Source organism: Coregonus clupeaformis, chromosome 19 (genome assembly GCF_020615455.1).
Source record: "Coregonus clupeaformis isolate EN_2021a chromosome 19, ASM2061545v1, whole genome shotgun sequence".
Classification (NCBI taxonomy): domain Eukaryota; kingdom Metazoa; phylum Chordata; class Actinopteri; order Salmoniformes; family Salmonidae; genus Coregonus; species Coregonus clupeaformis.
The window spans coordinates 14,041,239-14,063,490 of record NC_059210.1 but is presented as its reverse complement, the minus strand read 5'-3'; the positions used below and the strand labels follow the sequence as shown (position 1 = coordinate 14,063,490).

Genomic DNA, 22,252 nt, shown 5'->3' with positions numbered 1-22,252 from the left:
CTATACTCTGAGGTTGTAACATATTTAATGCTTGGGTATGGACCATTGAAAGTACCATGTCCCATAGAGAATAACTATTAAAAGTTCTGCCAGGCATCACCACTCATATCCAAACGAACAGTCTGTGTGGTGCTAATCTGGGCTGAGATGCTTGTTAACCTCTCATGGAGCGATCTGCAGTGATACACCAGCCAAGACTAATAACATTATCAGGGGCCTGACCGGCGGCCATTTTGGGCAAAGATATCAGATGGCCACAAATGTGGCCTGTAACAGTGAAACCCCGGGCCATGTGTGGGGGCTCATGAGGGCTTGTCTGGGATGGGAAAGGGTTTGGTGGGGGGTGGGAGGTAACTGAGAGAGGGGAGGAGGGAGGAGGATTAGACTATGGGGCCAAGGTCATTCCTGGGAAATAAAGCCGACCAAGGATCATGTGCGACCCGTTCCGCACAGCTGCCACTAACCATAGGGCCTCCACAGTGAAATAAAAGGAAGAAAAAAAAGCCATCCTTTTTTTCATTGTTTGAAAAAACGTTTTTCTACACAGAGAAATGGGGTTACACGTTCGAAACCCGCCATTAATATGTCAAGGGCTTTGACCTCGGGAACTTGGAACAATGTGTTGAGTTGCAGAGAATACTTAGAGGAGAGGAGAGGGACCGGAGGAGTGAGTGAGTGAATTGTGGGGGATGGGCGATGGGAAACGGACTCCTTTTCCTGTTTTGTTTCAGTATTGTTTCCTTCCCACCTCAGACGGCGAGGGTGAGTCAGCTCGGGGTCTTGAGGTGAGCCGTAGAGCAAGGTGTCATTAGCTCCAATCAGGGTTCACCTCCATTTGAATTTAGCCAATTCAGGAGATCAACAGACACTCTGTTCCAAAATAGAAACTGTAAGTGCCATTTGTTTAAAATTTGGATTTTTCCAATGGATTAATCAAAATTCAGTTCAGTTTCTGAATGGATGCATTGGTAATTGAACTGACCCCAACCCTAGTCATCACTACCATGAAAGGTGGTGGTGGGGAGAGGGGCGAGGGGGAATGGGGATTTGGGATTTGGGAGGACCTCACATGTCTCACCTTAATATTATCAGAGTCAATTCCAGTTATATTCAGCCAATTCAGGAGGTCAATTGAGACCCAACTAGAGAATAGAAAAGTGCCATTTATTTAAATGATCTGACATGTCTCACCTTGATCTCCAGGATGCTCTTGTTGCCCTTGGATGTGACGGTGGGTCTCTGAAAGTCCTTGAAGCGAGGGTCCTCTACATACAGCAGATCAAACTGGGGTGTGGAGAAACCATCCAGGACAAACGCCACCTTGGTGACCACAGGAGGCTGCAGACCCAGGTCCTTCAGGGACGGGGTGGTACACAGGATGGCCAGCCTGTCCTCACCCTGGATACAGTTCTGGAGGGAGTACACGCACATGTACACACACACACACACACACACACACAGAATACATTGTCCTTTACTGCATTAACGATGGCAGTTACAACGTGCACACACATGTACATACACACACACACACACACACACACACACACATACACACACCACAAGTTAAGAGAAACACTCTTAAAAATGCCTATAGCATTTACCCTGCTGTCACATAACAAGTACACATACTAATCCTTCACATGGCAGATGCTTTCATCCCAGGGCGTATTACACGCTTTCTAATTGTACAAACTATCCATTACAGCTCCATATCTACAGCTGCCGTGGGGTTTAAGTGCCTTGCTCAGGGGCACAACAGCAGTGTGTGTATACCACCCTGGATTAAAACCAAAAAGCCTCCCATCACTAAGAGCTATTGAGCTAGATCGCCCAATTGAGAGCCACGTAACAGAAAGGATTATAAGAGTCTCTTTTCACCTTTTATTTAAAAATATATATATCCAGCACCTGCTCAGAGACAATGGATGTGTGTATGTAATATTTTCTTATACATAAGATAAAGCCACCTTAAATCCCTCTACATAAAGGTTGTGATGGTGATGGTGCACTATCCAAATTAATCCCCCCTCTGGCGTCCGATTCTAAACAGACGCATTGACACCAAGTGTGTTTGACAGTGGCTCTGTTTCTCTGTTTACATGGCTTACAATCAATAAGGGGGATGAGGATTTGTGAAGCGCGATGAAAGCTGTGTTGACATGTCATTCTGTCAGATAGTTGGTTCCATTTGAAACGTTCCATTCAAAGACCATGAATCTGGTCCAGATTCCTATTTTTTCCTTTTTATCCCCAATTGGTATTTACAGTCTTGTCCCATCGCTGCAACTCCCCTACAGATTCGGGAGAGGCGAAGGTCGAGAGCCATGTGTCCTCCGAACACAGCGCGATGGGACAAGGACATCCCGGACGGCCAAACCCTCCCCTAACCCGGATGACGCTGGGCCAATTGTACGCCGCCTCATGGGTCCCCCGGTCGTGGCCGGAACGCGACACAGCCTGGGATCAAACCCGGGTCTGTAGTGACGCCTCACTTAGACCGCTGCGCCATCCGGGAGGCCTCATGCTGCAGGTATGTCGTTCTGTTTCTACATCTCTACAATATCGTTATGTCTAAATATGGATAGTGCATCTGGCCATCTAAAAGCACAAGGTGGAACATTCCTTTCAATACTGCACATCAGAGTTCCAGGAGGTCATGATAAAGCCCCAAAGTTTTGGAAGACAGTCAAATACTGTATATAATCCAACCTAGCACATCCAACCCAGCTGTGAATGCTAAGGGTAGACATTTTCACTCCATTTTCTAACTGTGTCGGTGAATCTTGGCCAGCCTACTCATGAGAGTTCAACCAGGGTGTGCTTTTGAAAAGGCCGGGTCAGGTCCAACACCCCTGTACATTTTCCCCCTGTAATTTCTACATTTGTTTGATAATTTTACTGCACTGGGATAAATCAGGGTCACACAGAGTGTTTCTTGGTAGTCTTAAACAAATCTACTTTGAAACAAAAGTATACACCTCACACACATGGTGATGGGCTTAAAGAAAGAAGACACCTGTTCCATGTCAGATATAAAGTTGGAATGTATTCAATTTTGAGTTTGTATACCAATATTACACTTTATATACATCACAGAAGACTGAAATATAACTAAACTGTTTGACATAGAAACAACATATTCAGATACATTCAAACACAGAGAATCACTTTACATTTACATTTACATTTTAGTCATTTAGCAGACGCTCTTATCCAGAGCGACTTACAGGAGCAATTAGGGTTAAGTGCCTTGCTCAAGGGCACATTTACGTCATTTAGCAGACGCTCTTATCCAGAGCGACTACAAATTGGTGCATTCACCCTATAGCCAGTGGAATAACCACTTTACAATTATACTTTAATTTTTGTTATTATTTTTTTTGGGGGGTAGAATGATTACTTTATCCTATCCCAGGTGTTCCTTAAAGAGGTGGGGTTTCAAATGTCTCCGGAAGGTGGTGAGTGACTCCGCTGTCCTGGCGTCGTGAGGGAGCTTGTTCCACCATTGGGGTGCCAGAGCAGCGAACAGTTTTGACTGGGCTGAGCGGGAACTATGCTTCCGCAGAGGAAGGGGAGCCAGCAGGCCGGAGGTGGATGAACGCAATGCCCTCGTTTGGGTGTAGGGACTGATGAGAGCCTGAAGGTACGGAGGTGCCGTTCCCCTCACTGCTCCATAGGCAAGCACCATGGTCTTGTAACGGATGCGAGCTTCAACTGGAAGCCAGTGGAGTGTGCGGAGGAGGGGGGTGACGTGAGAGAACTTGGGAAGGTTGAACACCAGACGCGCTAGTTTGACACGTTTCTCCTGCCTGTAACATCTGCCTGGCCATGGCATTTCTTTCCTCTAACACAACTACCGTGGAGAGTCACTGGCTATGCTTGACATTTTTGGCTCCTCGCGTCTAACTGGAGATTGAGGAAGTGGTGCTGAATGTGGTTAGAAGCCCGGAGGAGGTGAGGACGGGTTCTAGAAACGCTTCTTGATGTGATTCTGGAGTCGCGGGTCCCAATGCTTCCTATGTAGAGCAATCTGGTGTTCCTTATGGAACTCTGTGTGTGTTTTTAATAAAGGCCTCCTGAAAGTGCACCGGCAGCTGATTCTCCGTAGCCTCCAGTCCACACAGCTGTGGGGTAGACAAAACCAGTTCAACTCTGCCCAGAGTAGACAGCCAAGTGTAAATGTTTGCAGTGTGGTTAGGGGCCATTGATATTGTATATTTATCTAGATAGCCACTAAATCAAACATGTCCTAGTACAATCCAAGATATCTTTAATATGGAAAGCTTCACATATGCCTTAAGATTCCAAAAACCTGTATTCGAATGTAACTGGGAGTAATGGATATCATTGACAAACCAGGAAGACCTGATTAACTGATAATATCTTGTTAACAATACAATATCAAACAAAGATAAATGACATAAACAAAGATAAATAACATAAAGAACGATAGTAAAAAGCTTTGGAGCACCTTAAATGACATTTTGGGCAAAAAGGCAAACTCAGCTCCATCATTCATTGAATCAGATGGCTCATTCATCACAAAACCCACTGATATTGCCTGATTATTTCATTGGCAAGATTAGCAAACTTAGGCATGACATGCCAGCAACAAACACTGACACTACACATCCAAGTATATCTGACCAAATTATTGAAAGACAATCATTGTAATTTTGAATTCCATAAAGTGAGTGTGGAAGAGGTGAAAAAATTATTGTTGTCTATCAACAATGACAAGCCACCGGGGTCTGACAACTTGGATGGAAAATTACTGAGGATAATAGTGGATGATATTGCCACATCTTCAATTTAAGCCTAATAGAAAGTGTGTTTCCTCAGGCCTGAAGGGAAGTAAAAGTCATTCCGCTACCTAAAAATAGTAAAGCCACCTTTACTGGCTCAAATAGCCGACCAATCAGCCTGTTACCAACCCTTAGTAAACTTTAGGGAAAAATTGTGTTTGACCTGATACAATGCTATTTTACAGTAAACAAATTGACAACAGAGTTTCAGCCCGCTTATAGGGAAGGACATTCAACAAGCACAGCACTTACACAAATAACTGATGATTGGCTGAGAGAAATTAATGATAAAAATATTGTGGGGCTGTTTTGTTAGACTTCAGTGTGGCTTTTGACGTTATTGATCATAGTCTGCTGCTGGAAAAACGTATGTGTTATGGCTTTACACCCCATGCTATATTGTGGCTAAAGCATTATCTGTCTAACAGAACATAGAAGGTGTTCTTTAATGGAAGCCTCTCCAACATAATCCAGGTAGAATCAGGAATTCCCCAGGGCAGCTGTCTAGGCCCCTTACTTTTCTCAATCTTTACTAACGACATGCCACTGGCTTTGAGTAAAGCCAATGTGTCTATGTATGCGGATGACTCAACACTATACATGTCAGCTACTACAGCAACTGAAATCACTGCAACACTTAACAAACAGCTGCAGTTAGTTTCAGAATAGGTGGCAAGGAATAAGTTAGTCCTAAATATTTCAAAAACGAAAAGCATTGTATTTGGGACAAATCATTCACCAAACCCTAAACCTCAACTAAATCTTGTAATGAATAATGTGGAAATTGAGCAAGTTGAGATGACTAAACTGCTTGGAGTAACCCTGGATTGTAAACTGTCATGGTCAAAACACATTGATACAACAGTAGCTAAAATGGGGAGAAGTCTGTCCATAATAAAGCGCTTCTCTGCCTTCTTAACAGCAATATCAACAAGACAGTTCCTACAGGCCCTAGTTTTGTCGCAGCTGGACTACTGTTCAATCGTGTGGTCAGGTGCCATAAAGAGGGACTTAGAAAAATTGCAATTGGCTCAGAACAGGGCAGCATGGCTGGCCCTTGGATGTACACAGAGAGCTAACATGAATAATATGCATGTCAATCTCTCCTGGCTCGAAGTGGAGGAGAGATTGACTTCATCACTACTTGTATTTGTGAGAGGTATTGACATGTTGAATGCAACGAGCTGTCTGTTTGAACTACTGGCACACAGCTCAGACACCCATGCATACCCCCACAAGACATGCCACCAGAGGTCTCATCACAGTCTCCAAGTCCAGAACTGACTACAGGAGGCGCACAGTACTACATAGAGCACTCTATTCCACATCAAGTAACTCATGCAAGCAATAATATTAGATTAAAAAACAGATAAAATACACCTTATGGAACAGCGGGGACTGTGAAGCAACAACAAAATAGGCACAGACTCATGCATACACACACACAATAACATACGCACTATACACACACATACACATGGATTTTGTGTTGTCGATATGTGGTAGTAGAGTAGGGGCCTGAGGGCACACACTTAATGTGTTGTGAAATCTGTTGTGAATGAATGTTTTTAAAATTGTATAACTGCCTTAATTTTGCTGGATCCGAGAAAGAGTAGCTGCTGTCTTGGCAGCAGCTAATGGGGATCCATAATAAACACAAATACAAATACAATATCACAACTCTGTATACTTACTTTATATATTATTCTGTACCTACTGGATGGCAACTTCTGGTTGCTTTTATTTCATTGTTTCTGTTGTTAATCTTTAATGTTTTTGCTATATTGTTTTGTAGAAGACTAATGAAAAAAGCAAACATGTCATTGAGTAGAGATATCCCACACAGACAGACATCAAGCCCAAAGTACCACATGGCCCCAGAAATGACCCCAAACACGTTTCTAGTAGTCGTTCTGTACCACAGTACATATATTTTCTGCTAACACATTTTATTAGGTGGCAGGTTTTTACATATCACGGCAGGAGTGGAATATCTATCACTGAATCAATCAATCAATCAATCAAATGTATTCATAAAGCCTTTTTTACATCAGCAGTTGTCACAATGTGCATTTACAGTAACCCAGCCTGTCTTTGGCTGTACTCCTCACTAGAGGCCAACTTTTCCGGAACCTGGTAGTCTCTGACTTGTCAATACGTTGGCTCTAACAAAAGGATTGAACTCAAATTCCCATGAGCGTCGTTTCCTCTAACCACAGTTGCCATGGGTGGAGAAGCAGGGCTGGTTTTAAGTGTTGCAGAACCTTCCTGTTAGCAGTTCGGCTCCCCTGGACGGACTTCCAAACCCGGGTCGCTGTTGAGCAATATCCCAGATGGAGTGCAAAAACACACACACTCACACACACTGGCCCTGCAGGCCTCGTTTACTCACACACGCATGCACGCACGCACACACACACACACACACACACACACACACACACACACACACACACACACACACACACACACACTACCCCCGCAGGCCCTGTTCTATCACACATAACCTGCACTAGAGGATCGAACAAAAGCAAGCAATCACAAATGAGTCTGGTGAGTGTGTGCGCTTTTCAACAGGGAGCAACTAAACAGGCCTTCTACAGGGAGCAACTAAACAGGCCTAGTACAGGGAGCAACTAAACAGGCCTACTAGAGGGAGCAACTAAACAGGTCTACTAGAGGGAGCAACTAAACAGGCCTACTAGAGGGAGCAACTAAACAGGTCTACTAGAGGGAGCAACTAAACAGGTCTACTAGAGGGAGCAACTAAACAGGCCTACTAGAGGGAGCAACTAAACAGGCCTTCTACAGGGAGCAACTAAACAGGCCTACTAGAGGGAGCAACTAAACAGGCCTACTACAGGGAGCAACTAAACAGGTCTACTAGAGGGAGCAACTAAACAGGCCTACTAGAGGGAGCAACTAAACAGGCCTACTAGAGGGAGCAACTAAACAGGTCTACTAGAGGGAGCAACTAAACAGGCCTACTAGAGGGAGCAACTAAACAGGCCTTCTACAGGGAGCAACTAAACAGGTCTACTAGAGGGACCAACTAAACAGGCCTACTAGAGGGAGCAACTAAACAGGCCTACTAGAGGGAGCAACTAAACAGGCCTACTAGAGGGAGCAACTAAACAGGCCTACTACAGGGAGCAACTAAACAGGTCTACTAGAGGGAGCAACTAAACAGGCCTACTAGAGGGAGCAACTAAACAGGCCTACTAGAGGGACCAACTAAACAGGCCTACTAGAGGGAGCAACTAAACAGGCCTACTAGAGGGAGCAACTAAACAGGCCTACTATAAGGTAAAATGGTCCCCTGGAGAGTTTAGACACATATCCTGTGAATTATGGGAAACCTCAGTCAGTCACTACTCACTATATGGGAAAGAGTCGTTGTTTCATAAATGTCTCTTCTTGTTTAGGCAGTGTGGGTAGACTGTCTGAATGACCGTGGGTTGGGAGCAGAGCGGCTGTGAATACAACTAATTGGGGGTAAATATTGTAGCGAAAGAGCCTGGGTGGGTAGTTGGCTGTGATTATGTGTGAACCGGCAACCCAGTACTCTCAGAGACCATGGAGATGGTGGAGCCTCTATCCACAGTCCCAGAAAGAGTCAAACAAAGCTGCCTTCTAACATACTAACTGTACAGGCTAAGGACTGATGCTAACAATGAAAGTATATGCTATGCTATGCTAATGTATGGTGACAGTTGGTGACCCCCATAGCAACCTGGCTTAGACAATCAGATAGCTAACACAGATGACTGTAGCCATGTGGCCAAGAAGGGGAAGGGGAAGAGGCCTCGCACTTGACCCCTCAGGCCTTCCCTCAGGCTGGGCATTGGACATGCTGCTGAGAGCGTAAGAGACGGGAAAGGCAGACCAGACCAGACCAGACCTAGGTGTCTATGAATCCTTACAACAGGTGTTTGGCTAGTCTAGTAAAACAAACTCTCTGACAGACCGCAACCGCCACTGCCCTATCAACCACTCCACACACAACCCCCTGGCCTGGTATCTCACTCCGCCACCGGCCGTAGTAATGTGAAAATTCACACTAACTCTGATCTATGGCTCTATCCCTCTTTTCTCGTGGTCCCTTTGGCTTTTTGACCATGCCAGCTTTTCCCTGCGGCTCATAAAAGAAGAAAAAAACGTTCCTTTCATGTTTGTGTGAAAGCTGAGACGGCTTGATCCTCGGCTTTACTTCAGATCTGAGAAACCGATATCAAGTCAATGCTAGAGTTTTTATTCTTCTCTGACCTCTTTCCCTCATGCTGTTGTCGAGGCCCCAAGTCTCACTGTGGTTCTATGGAAGGGTTGTGTTTCTTCTCTTCTAGACCTGGTTGGTATGAAGTCAACAGGAAGAGGCTCAAGCAGAGTGTGTGTGTGTGTGTGTGTGTGTGCTTGTGAGCATGTGTGCATCTGTGCAAGATACTGTGTGCATGTGTGTGTGTGATTGCCCCTTTGAATTGAATTGACATCCTGCATGCATACAGTGAGTGTACAAAACATTAGGAACAACTGCTCTTTCCATGACATTGACTGACCAGGTGAATCCAGGTGAAAGCTAGGATCCGTTATTGATGTCACCTGTTAAATCCACTTCAAATCAGTGTAGATGAAGGGGAGGAGACAGGTTAAAGAAGTGCCATTCAGAGGGTAAATGGGCAAGACAAAAGACTGAAGTACTTTGAAGCCTTTGAACTGCAACACTGCACGCTCAACTGCTTCCCGTGTGTATCAAGAATGGTCCACTACCCAAAGGACATCCAGCCAACTTGACACAACTGTGGGAAGCATTGGAGTCAACATGGGCCAGCATCCCTGTGGAACACTTTTGAAACCTTGTGGAGTCCATGCCCCGACGAATTGAGGCCGTTCTGAGGGCAAAAGGGGGTGCAACTCAATATAAGGAAGGTGTTCTTAATGTTTTGTACACTCAGTGTACATTATGTACATACTGTATGTGTGGATTGATTCCTATTCCAACCACATCTCTTTACTGATATTAAATGTCAGCCAGTGGTCTGTGCAGTCAGGCTACCCACCATCAGGAGATGAAACTGAACACGGAACACAGTTTTCTTTCCCTTTCTTTACCACTGAACAAACACAGAGCTGGTGTGGTGGAGGATGATGACAGGCTCTGCTCAGATGACTGCTCTGGCATTCATATATCCAGGGGTGTCCTCTTTGGAAATAGAGGGATCCTTCTCTCTCTTTCTCTTTCTCTCCCTCTCTCTCTCTCTCTTTCAATTCAATTCAATTCAAAGGGGCTTTATGGCATGGGAAACATGTTTACATTGCCAAAGCAAGTAAAATAAACAATAAACAAAACAACAACAACAAAAACCAACAATGCTAATGAAACAAAACAAAGACAACAACAACCAGACATTAACAGTAAACATTACACACACAAAACATTTACAACAACGTTTAAAATATTATATTATCAGCGGTAAAAATAAATATAGTATAGCATTTAAAATGTGACAATGTGCAAATAATAGAATGCATTTTTATATCCAGGGGTGTCCTCTTTGGAAACAGAGGGACTCTCTCTCTCTCTCTCTCTCTCTCTCTCTCTCTCCCTCTCTCTCTCTACCATGCTGTGGGTCAAAACAATAATGTGCCTTATACTGTCTCTTCCTCGAGAACGCTTCAACTCATCCTGTCTCTTCCTCGAGAACGCTTCAACTCATCCTGTCTCTTCCTTGAGAACGCTTCAACTCATCCTGTCTTCCTCGAGAACGCTTCAACTCATCCTGTCTCTTCCTCGAGAACACTTCAACTCATCCTGTCTCTTCCTCGAGAACGCTTCAACTCATCCTGTCTCTTCCTCGAGAACGCTTCAACTCATCCTGTCGCTTCCTAGATAATTATTCAACTCATCCTGTCTCTTCCTAGAGAATGGTTCAACTCATCCTCTCTTCCTAGATAATTCTTCAACTTATCCTGTCTCTTCCTAGAGAATGCTTCAACTCATCCTCTCTTCCTAGAGAATGCTTTAACTCATCCTGTCTCTTCCTAGAGAATGCTTCAACTCATCCTGTCTCTTCCTAGAGAATGCTTCAACTCATTCTGTCTCTTCCTAGAGAATGCTTCCACTTATCCTGTCTCTTCCTTGAGAATGCTTCAACTTATCCTGTCTCTTCCTAGAGAATGCTTCAACTCATCCTGTCTCTTCCTAGAGAATTCTTCAACTCATCCTGTCTCTTCCTAGAGAATGCTTCAACTAATTCTGTCTCTTCCTAGAGAATTCTTCAACTCATCCTGTCTCTTCCTTGAGAATGCTTCAACTTATCCTGTCTCTTCCTAGAGAATTCTTCAACTCATCCTATCTCTTCCTAGAGAATGCTTCAACTCATCCTGTCTCTTCCTAGAGAATGCTTCAACTCATCCTGTCTCTTCCTCGAGAACGCTTTCTCCTCTTCCTGTCTCTTCCTCGAGAACGCTTCAACTCATCCTGTCTCTTCCTAGAGAATGCTTCAACTTATCCTGTCTTTTCCTAGAGAATGCTTCAACTCATCCTGTCTCTTCCTCGAGAACGCTTCAACTCATCCTATCTCTTCATAGAGAATGCTTCAACTCATTCTGTCTCTTCCTAGAGAATGCTTTAACACATCCTGTCTATTCCTAGAGAATGCTTCAACTCATCCTGTCTCTCCCTAGAGAATTCTTCAACTCATCCTGTCTCTTCCTCAAGAATGGTTCAACTCATCCTGTCTCTTCCTCGAGAACGCTTCAACTCATCCTGTCTCTTCCTAGAGAATGCTTCAACTCATCCTGTCTCTTCCTCGAGAATGATTCAAAACATCCTGTCTCTTCCTAGAGAATTATTCAACTCATCCTGTCTCTTCCTAGAGAATGCTTCAACTCATCCTCTCTTCCTATAGAATGCTTCAACTCATCCTGTCTCTTCCTAGAGAATGCTTCAACTCACTCTGTCTCTTCATAGAGAATGCTTCAACTTATCCTGTATCTACCTAGAGAATGCTTAAACTCATCCTCTCTTCCTAGAGAATGCTTTAACTCATCCTGTCTCTTCCTAGAGAATGCTTCAACTCATCCTGTCTCTTCCTAGAGAATGCTTCCACTTATCCTGTCTCTTCCTTGAGAATGCTTCAACTTATCCTGTCTCTTCCTAGAGAACGCTTCAACTCATCCTGTCTATTCCTAGATAATGCTTCAACTCATCCTGTCTCTTCCTTCGAGAATGCTTCAACTCATCCTGTCTCTTCCTTGAGAATGCTTAAACTCATCCTGTCTCTTCCTAGAGAATGCTTCAACTAATTCTGTCTCTTCCTAGAGAATTCTTCAACTCATCCTGTCTCTTCCTTGAGAATGCTTCAACTTATCCTGTCTCTTCCTAGAGAATTCTTCAACTCATCCTATCTCTTCCTAGAGAATGCTTCAACTCATCCTGTCTCTTCCTAGAGAATGCTTCAACTCATCCTGTCTCTTCCTCGAGAACGCTTTCTCCTCTTCCTGTCTCTTCCTCGAGAACGCTTCAACTCATCCTGTCTCTTCCTAGAGAATGCTTCAACTTATCCTGTCTTTTCCTAGAGAATGCTTCAACTCATCCTGTCTCTTCCTCGAGAACGCTTCAACTCATCCTATCTCTTCATAGAGAATGCTTCAACTCATTCTGTCTCTTCCTAGAGAATGCTTTAACACATCCTGTCTATTCCTAGAGAATGCTTCAACTCATCCTGTCTCTCCCTAGAGAATTCTTCAACTCATCCTGTCTCTTCCTCAAGAATGGTTCAACTCATCCTGTCTCTTCCTCGAGAACGCTTCAACTCATCCTGTCTCTTCCTAGAGAATGCTTCAACTCATCCTGTCTCTTCCTCGAGAATGATTCAAAACATCCTGTCTCTTCCTAGAGAATTATTCAACTCATCCTGTCTCTTCCTAGAGAATGCTTCAACTCATCCTCTCTTCCTATAGAATGCTTCAACTCATCCTGTCTCTTCCTAGAGAATGCTTCAACTCACTCTGTCTCTTCATAGAGAATGCTTCAACTTATCCTGTATCTACCTAGAGAATGCTTAAACTCATCCTCTCTTCCTAGAGAATGCTTTAACTCATCCTGTCTCTTCCTAGAGAATGCTTCAACTCATCCTGTCTCTTCCTAGAGAATGCTTCCACTTATCCTGTCTCTTCCTTGAGAATGCTTCAACTTATCCTGTCTCTTCCTAGAGAACGCTTCAACTCATCCTGTCTATTCCTAGATAATGCTTCAACTCATCCTGTCTCTTCCTTCGAGAATGCTTCAACTCATCCTGTCTCTTCCTTGAGAATGCTTAAACTTATCCTGTCTCTTCCTAGAGAATGCTTCAACTCATCCTTTCTCTTCCTCGAGAACGCTTCAACTCATCCTGTCTCTTCCTAGAGAATCCTTCAACTTATCCTGTCTCTTCCTAGAGAATGCTTTAACTCATCCTGTCTTTTCCTAGAGAATGCTTCAACTCATCCTGTCTCTTCCTAGAGAATGCTTTTAACTCATCCTGTCTTTTCCTAGAGAATGCTTCAACTCACCCTGTCTCTTCCTAGAGAATTCTTCAACTCATCCTGTCTCTTCCTCAAGAATGCTTCAAAACATCCTGTCTCTTCCTATAGAATTATTCAACTCATCCTATCTCTTCCTAGAGAATGCTTCAACTCATCCTCTCTTCCTAGAGAATGCTTCTACTCATCCTGTCTCTTCCTAGATAATGCTTCAACTCATTCTGTCTCTTCCTAGAGAATTCTTCAACTCATTCTGTCTCTTCCTAGAGAATGCTTCCACTTATCCTGTCTCTTCCTTGAGAATTCTTCAACTTATCCTGTCTCTTCCTATAGAATGCTTCAACTCATCCTGTCTCTTCCTTGAGAATGCTTCAACTTATCTTGTCTCTTCCTAGAGAATGCTTCAACTCATCCTATATCTTCATTGAGAATGCTTCAACTCATCCTGTCTCTTCCTAGACAATGCTTCAACTCATCCTGTCTCTTCCTAGAGAATGCTTAAAATCATACTATCTCTTCCTTGAGAATGCTTCAACTCATCCTGTCCCTTCCTTGAGAATTCTTCAACTCATCCTGTCTCTTCCTTGAGAATGCTTCAACTAATCCTGTCTCTTCCTTGAGAATGCTTCAACTCATCCTGTCTCTTCCTAGAGAATGTGTCAACTCATCCTGTCTCTTCCTAGAGAATGCTTCAACTCATCCTGTCTCTTCCTTGTTACTGTAAACAATGTAAGAGGCAACAGGTGTAGTGCTAGGGGTCTAGGGCATTATCCTTCTAGGGGTCTAGGGAATTATCCTTTAAAGGGTCTAGGGCATTATCCTTCTAGGGTGCTAGGGCATTATCATTCTAGTGGTCTAGGGAATTATCCTTTTAGGGGTCTAGGGCATTATCCTTCTAGGGTGCTAGGACATTATCCTTCTAGGGGGCTAGGGCATTATCCCCCCATCCTAAATCTTTAGTAATGATAGCCCATGTTGTTAAACCCAGTACAGGTCTCTGTCTTGTCTTGTATGTTCACTATCAGCTAGCCAGTATCCTCTGGGGCTTAGGTATTAGTTTGAAATGAAATAAATTAATAGGGCCAAACCCAATGAAGGCATTGAGACACACTTATTTACTCATGGTTGATTCTATTTCCATTAAAGTCTATTGAGAAAATGGGCTGAAATTCTAATCATTATACATTCCAAATCTTCATGGATTCAACTTTCAAATCATAAACGTAACATCAATATCACCCCCCTCATCCCTCATCCCTCCCTTCCTCATCCCTCACCCCCCTCTCATCCTTCCTCTCCTGTTGTCTCTCAGTGCTGATCCGTCCCTCCCTGGGGCTCTATAGAGCTCTAACTAACCTAATCACAGGTCACACCAGGAGGGGGTCAGTGAAAGGGAAACTGAAAGGCGAGCTGTTGTGTGTGTGTGTGTGTGTGTGTGTCTGTGTGTGTGTGTGTGTGTCTATGTGTGTGTTTGTGTATCAGGAGTGGGGGTTGGTTGTAGCTGATACAGCTCGGGGTAGAGGGGCGTTGGAGGTAAGGGATTTTGTTTGGCAGGGTGTGTGTATTTGTCTCCTAAAGGCGTCAGCTTCAGTTCGGCTGAACGGTGTGCTCCTCTAAAAGACCTTCGCTTGAAAAACGAGAAAAAGCACTAATTGTACTGTTTGTCCATTTTGAGACGCCGTAGCCAGTACACACTTCCTCAATGACGATGGGGCGTAGACTTCGGCTACTGACTTGTAGTGTGCCCGAATAGACGAAAAAACCATTGGCGAAGTCCAAAACGAACAAAAACGTTATTATACTGTATGCATGAACTCTTACGAATTGACGCCTGGCGGGGGTCATGACTAAACCTGCCAGAGTGTGCCTCACGTTGCAAGATAACAAAGCACTATCTGTCCTGTCCCCCTCCCCTCTTCCCGAAAACAAGCCACACAACATCAGATAGAGGCCACTTGTGTGTAAATGAGTATTTGTTGTGGTTCAGTGAACAACATGTTAAAATGTGGTCCAACTCTGACCCCCACACCCAACCCCCAACACATTACCAACCCCCGACACACCACCAGCCCCCAACACTAAGGTGTACCAGTCCTTAATCTTTCTTCCCTTTTTTCAAGGCAGAGGGTAACATTTCAAAAACAACTGCAATGAAACCTGAGCTTCCAGATAGTTATCAGGGTTCCTTATAAAAGTGGAATGAACTTATAGAGTCAGGTCAGGGGTTCTTTAGTGCCATGGTAATCATGGTAACCATGGCAGCACCCGAATACACGTGTACGTACCATAGCTTTCCTAGAATAAGGAGAATCAACCCAGATTGATGGTAACCATGGTAACCATGGCAGCACCCGAATACACGTGTACGTACCATAGCTTTCCTAGAATTATTATATATATATATATTTTTTTTTTCACCTTTATTTAACCAGGTAAGCCAGTTGAGAACAAGTTCTCATTTACAACTGCGACCTGGCCAAGATAAAGCAAAGCAGTGCGGAAAAAACAACAACAACACAGAGTTACATATGGAATAAACAAAACGTACAGTCAATAACACAATAGAAAATCTATATACAGTGTGTGCAAATGTAGTAAGTTATGGAGGTAAGGCAATAAATAGGCCATAGTGCAAAATAATTACAATTATAATTTAGTATTAACACTGGAGTGATATACAGTGGGGAAAAAAAGTATTTAGTCAGCCACCAATTGTGCAAGTTCTCCCACTTAAAAAGATGAGAGAGGCCTGTAATTTTCATCATAGGTACACGTCAACTATGACAGACAAAATGAGGAAAAAAATTCCAGAAAATCACATTGTAGGATTTTTAATTAATTAATTTGCAAATTATGGTGGAAAATAAGTATTTGGTCAATAACAAAAGTTTCTCAATACTTTGTTATATACCCTTTGTTGGCAATGACACAGGTCAAACGTTTTCTGTAAGTCTTCACAAGGTTTTCACACACTGTTGTTGGTATTTTGGCCCATTCCTCCATGCAGATCTCCTCTAGAGCAGTGATGTTTTGGGGCTGTCGCTGGGCAACACGGACTTTCAACTCCCTCCAAAGATTTTCTATGGGGTTGAGATCTGGAGACTGGCTAGGCCACTCCAGGACCTTGAAATGCTTCTTACGAAGCCACTCCTTCGTTGCCCGGGCGGTGTGTTTGGGATCATTGTCATGCTGAAAGACCCAGCCACGTTTAATCTTCAATGCCCTTGCTGATGGAAGGAGGTTTTCACTCAAAATCTCACGATACATGGCCCCATTCATTCTTTCCTTTACACGGATCAGTCGTCCTGGTCCCTTTGCAGAAAAACAGCCCCAAAGCATGATGTTTCCACCCCCATGCTTCACAGTAGGTATGGTGTTCTTTGGATGCAACTCAGTATTCTTTGTCCTCCAAACACGACTGAGTTGAGTTTTTACCAAAAAGTTCTATTTTGGTTTCATCTGACCATATGACATTCTCCCAATCCTCTTCTGGATCATCCAAATGCACTCTAGCAAACTTCAGACGGGCCTGGACATGTACTGGCTTAAGCAGGGGGACACGTCTGGCACTGCAGGATTTGAGTCCCTGGCGGCGTAGTGTGTTACTGATGGTAGGCTTTGTTACTTTGGTCCCAGCTCTCTGCAGGTCATTCACTAGGTCCCCCGTGTGGTTCTGGGATTTTTGCTCACCGTTCTTGTGATCATTTTGACCCCACGGGTGAGATCTTGCGTGGAGCCCCAGATCGAGGGAGATTATCAGTGGTCTTGTATGTCTTCCATTTCCTAATAATTGCTCCCACAGTTGATTTCTTCAAACCAAGCTGCTTACCTATTGCAGATTCAGTCTTCCCAGCCTGGTGCAGGTCTACAATTTTGTTTCTGGTGTCCTTTGACAGCTCTTTGGTCTTGGCCATAGTGGAGTTTGGAGTGTGACTGTTTGAGGTTGTGGACAGGTGTCTTTTATACTGATAACAAGTTCAAACAGGTGCCATTAATACAGATAACGAGTGGAGGACAGAGGAGCCTCTTAAAGAAGAAGTTACAGGTCTGTGAGAGCCAGAAATCTTGCTTGTTTGTAGGTGACCAAATACTTATTTTCCACCATAATTTGCAAATAAATTCATTAAAAATCCTACAATGTGATTTTCTGGAATTTTTTTCCTCAATTTGTCTGTCATAGTTGACGTGTACCTATGATGAAAATGACAGGCCTCTCTCATCGTTTTAAGTGGGAGAACTTGCACAATTGGTGGCTGACTAAATACTTTTTCCCCCACTGTATGTGCAGAAGATGATGTGCAAATAGAGATAATATATATATATATATATATATATATATATATATATATATATATATATATTTATTTATATTATAAATATAGATACTGGGGTGCAAATGAGCAAAATAAAATAACATTGTAAATAACAATATGGGGATGAGGTAGTTGGGTGGGCTAATTACAGATGGGCTGTGTACAATTGCAGTGATCGGTAAGCTTCTCTGACAACTGATGCTTAAAGATAGTGAGGGAGATAAGTGTCTCCAGCTTCAGAGATTTGTGCAGTTCGTTCCAGTCATTTGCAGCAGAGAACTGGAAGGAATGGTGACCAAAGGAGGTGTTGGCTTTGGGGATGACCAGTGAGATATACCTGCTGGAACGCATACTACGGATAAGGAGAATCAACCCAGATTGAAGCAAGATAATAAACCATCTCTGTGTCTCAAATGCCACCCTATTCCCTACGTAGTGCACTGCTTTTGACCAGGGCCCAATAAGGTGCCATTTGGAATGCATGCAGACAAAGAGAATCCCCCCAGATTAAAACCAGATTATAGTCCAGGTCAACTACTGTAATGTTACTGTGTGACTCAGAAGTGATGACTCTCACATATGGAGCGTGGGTTTTCCATTTCCTTTCCCCTCAATTTATACAAATCTATCTACCTCTGTTCCTCCTGTTATTGAACTTATTTTCTCCTCTTTTCAGGGGCCTAAACGACAATACCAGCCACACAGTGTGTGTGACAGGGGCCCAGAGTTATTTTGTTTTTGCGCAGGCAGGCAGATTTCTAGTTGGTCGTCTCGACAGACAGACAGACACTCAACGGGAAAAAGGTCTTCCTAAACCTCAATCCTAGTTCAATAAAGGTTAAATATGTCACGCCCTGGCTCTGGGGACTCGTATATGTTGAGCCAGGGTGTTAGTTTCTATGTTTAGTGTTCTATGTTCATTTTCTAGTTCATGTGTTTCTATGTTGGCCGGGGTGGTTCCCAATCAGAGGCAGCTGTGGCTTGTTGTCTCTGATTGGGAACCATACTTAGGCAGCCTGTTTTGCACTTGTCATTTGTGGGATCTTGTTCCGGAGAGGTTTGTGTTTGTTAACCTTAGGACGTCACGTATCGTTTGTTGTTCGTGTTTAAAGTACTCATTAAAAGATGTACGCATATCACGCTGCGCCTTGGTCTGCTTCTTACGACGATCGTGACAAAATAAGACACTCACCACAGTGAAGACCTTGCTGTCCTGGGCTGTGGGGATGAGCACCATCTGAGGCTGGAGAGTAGAGTGAAGGTAGAAGCCCTGGGCCACCACCGTGCTGCCTCCGCTATTGGGGACACAGAGAGAGTAGCCATGAATAATGATACAATGGGATCTCTATGGGGGGAAATGGCTGTTGGTCATTAGACACTAGCTGCCTATAAGAGCTATGCATAAAAGATGCATTGTGATTTCAATGGGGAAACCTGCTGTCCTGGCCATAAACGTTAGCCACCACTACTTCCCGTCATAAAGCCTAGCGCTAATGTGTACCCCTTCGCCCACTTCTCCTCTGTGAATATCTTTCTCACGTTCTCCTCTCCTTTATACACTCCACACACTGCTACCTGTTATTTCTGTCTGTGACTTCTCTGTTTTCATAAACTCCCCCCTGCTCTCTATCATTTCTTCTCTGACACCTGTATCCTATATGGAACATCTTTCTATGGGTAATAATGGTTCATCTCTTTCCCTAGCTTCCTCTGTCAACACCTTATTTTTCCACTAATGTTATTTATCTACGGCCTGCCTTCCTCATGTGGTGTGGAAGTTAGGATTCAGTACCAGATGAGAGGGTTAGGGTTAGTATTGGGGTTAAGGTTAGTATTGGGGTAGTATTGGATGGGGTACAGACCTGATAAAGGATCGTGTGGGCTGGATGGAGGAGATGAGAGGGTCTTTGTTGTAGGTGAAGAGTACAGGAGCCTCCCGGACCACAGAGTCCACCCTCACATACACCGCCTGGCGGGATGGGACCGACTGGGGAGGGGTCCTGCACATCAGCATAGTATCTGATACACTGGAGAAAGAGATAGAATACACATCAGGATATTGGAGAACACACACACACACACCGGCATATTGGTGAAAGTACACACACATCAACACAATTCCTTACATTTGGATAATGTCCACATCAGCTCGAGACTCAACGCTAATGCTAACCCCAAAACCCAAAGCTATTAAACCCAGTGTACAGTATATTGTACATATACACACAAGCGTTTTTACTCGAAGCAGAAACATTAGGTACTCACCTAAGGATTTCACAGCTGGCGTTTCCCACAGTGACCTGTCTGGTGTTTCCGCTGTCTAAGAAAGAGCCTCTGATGGTGAGCATGGTTCCTCCTGACTTAGGACCAAACACAGGGAAGAGCTCTCTGATCACTGGGTTCTAGGGGGAGAGAGGAAGGGAGATTAATTACTTCAAACCCAACAACAACAACCACAACTACAGTTTGTATGCAAATCAGTCAGTTAACAACCTTTTACTGCAGTGGGCTAAATCAGGGACACACAGAGTGTTTCTTGGTCTTAAACAAATCTACTTTGAAACAAAAGTATGCACGTCACATACATGGTTATGGGCTTAAAAAAAAGAAGACACTTGTTCCATGTCAGATATAGAGTTGAAATGTATTCAATTTTGAGTTTGCGTCCCAATATTACACTTTATATACACTATGGCTATTTCAGCCACACCCACTGCTGACAGGTGTATAAAATCGATCACACAGTCATGCAATCTCCATAGACAAACATTGGCAGTAGAATGGCCTTACTGAAGAGCTCAGTGACTTTCAATGTGGCACCATCATACAGTGAGGGAAAAAAACATTTGATCCCCTGCTGATTTTGTACATTTGCCCACTGACAAAGACATGATCAGTCTATAATTGTAATGGTAGGTTTATTTGAACAGTGAGAGACAGAATAACAACAAAAAAATCCAGAAAAACGCACGTCATAAATGTTATAAATTGATTTGCATTTTAATGAGGGAAATAAGTATTTGACCCCTCTGCAAAACATGACTTAGTACTTGGTGGCAAAACCCTTGTTGGCAATCACAGAGGTCAGACGTTTCTTGTAGTTGGCCACCAGGTTTGCACACATCTCAGGAGGGATTTTGTCCCACTCCTTTTTGCAGATCTTCTCTAAGTCATTAAGGTTTCGAGGCTGACGTTTGGCAACTCGAACCTTCAGCTCCCTCCACAGATTTTCTATGGGATTAAGGTCTGGAGACTGGCTAGGCCACTCCAGGACCTTAATGTGCTTCTTCTTGAGCCACTCCTTTGTTGCCTTGGCCGTGTGTTTTGGGTCATTGTCATGCTGGAATACCCATCCACGACCCATTTTCAATGCCCTGGCTGAGGGAAGGAGGTTCTCACCCAAGATTTGACGGTACATGGCCCCGTCCATCGTCCCTTTGATGCAGTGAAGTTGTCCTGTCCCCTTAGCAGAAACCCCCCCCCAAAGCATAATGTTTCCACCTCCATGTTTGACGGTGGGGATGGTGTTCTTCGGGTCATAGGCAGCATTCCTCCTCCTTCAAACACGGCGAGTTGAGTTGATCCAATTTGTAAGTTGCTCTGGATAAGAGCGTCTGCTAAATGACGTAAATGTAAAATGTAATGCCAAAGAGCTCGATTTTGGTCTCATCTGACCACAACACTTTCACCCAGTTCTCCTCTGAATCATTCAGATGTTCATTGGCAAACTTCAGACGGGCATGTATATGTTCTTTCTTGAGCAGGGGGACCTTGCGGGCGCTGCAGGATTTCAGTCCTTCACGGCGTAGTGTGTTACCAATTGTTTTCTTGGTGACTATGGTCCCAGCTGCCTTGAGATCATTGACAAGATCCTCCCGTGTAGTTCTGGGCTTATTCCTCACCGTTCTCATGATCATTGCAACTCCACGAGGTGAGATCTTCCATGGAGCCCCAGGCCGAGGGAGACTGACAGTTATTTTGTGCTTCTTCCATTTGCGAATAATCGCACCAACTGTTGTCACCTTCTCACCAAGCTGCTTGGCGATGGTCTTGTAGCCCATTCCAGCCTTGTGTAGGTCTACAATCTTGTCCCTGACATCCTTGGAGAGCTCTTTGGTCTTGGCCATGGTAGAGAGTTTGGAATCTGATTGATTGATTGCTTCTGTGGACAGGTGTCTTTTATACAGGTAACAAGCTGAGATTAGGAGCACTCCCTTTAAGAGTAATCCTAATCTCAGCTCGTTACTTGTATAAAAGACACCTGGGAGACAGAAATCTTTCTGATTGAGAGGGGGTCAAATACTTATTTCCCTCATTAAAATGCAAATCAATTTATAACATTTTTGACATGTGTTTTTCTGGATTTTTTGTAGTTATTCTGTCTCTCACTGTTCAAATAAACCTACCATTAAAATTATAGACTGATAATTTCTTTGTCAGTGGGCAAACGTACAAAATCAGCAGGAGCCCCGTGTAGCTCAGTTGATAGAGCATGGCGCTTGCAACGCCAGGGTTGTGGGTTCGATTCCCACGGGGGGCCAGTATGAAACAAAAAATGTATGCACTCACTAACTGTAAGTCGCTCTGGATAAGAGTGTCTACAAAATGACT

At 43.8% G+C, this 22,252-nt stretch overlaps 1 protein-coding gene across 1 annotated transcript in view; it reads right to left on the bottom strand.

The window, feature by feature from the left end:
* Nucleotides 1-22,252, bottom strand: part of met (MET proto-oncogene, receptor tyrosine kinase) — a 71,739-nt gene that overhangs the window by 16,040 nt on the left and 33,447 nt on the right. The window contains exons 8-11 of the mRNA XM_041837047.2: nt 19,907-20,043; nt 19,504-19,668; nt 18,834-18,936; nt 1,192-1,410 (exon numbers count right to left, since the gene is read on the bottom strand). Coding sequence (XP_041692981.2) covers nt 1,192-1,410; nt 18,834-18,936; nt 19,504-19,668; nt 19,907-20,043 — 624 coding nt within the window. The remainder of the gene's footprint in view (nt 1-1,191; nt 1,411-18,833; nt 18,937-19,503; nt 19,669-19,906; nt 20,044-22,252) is intronic.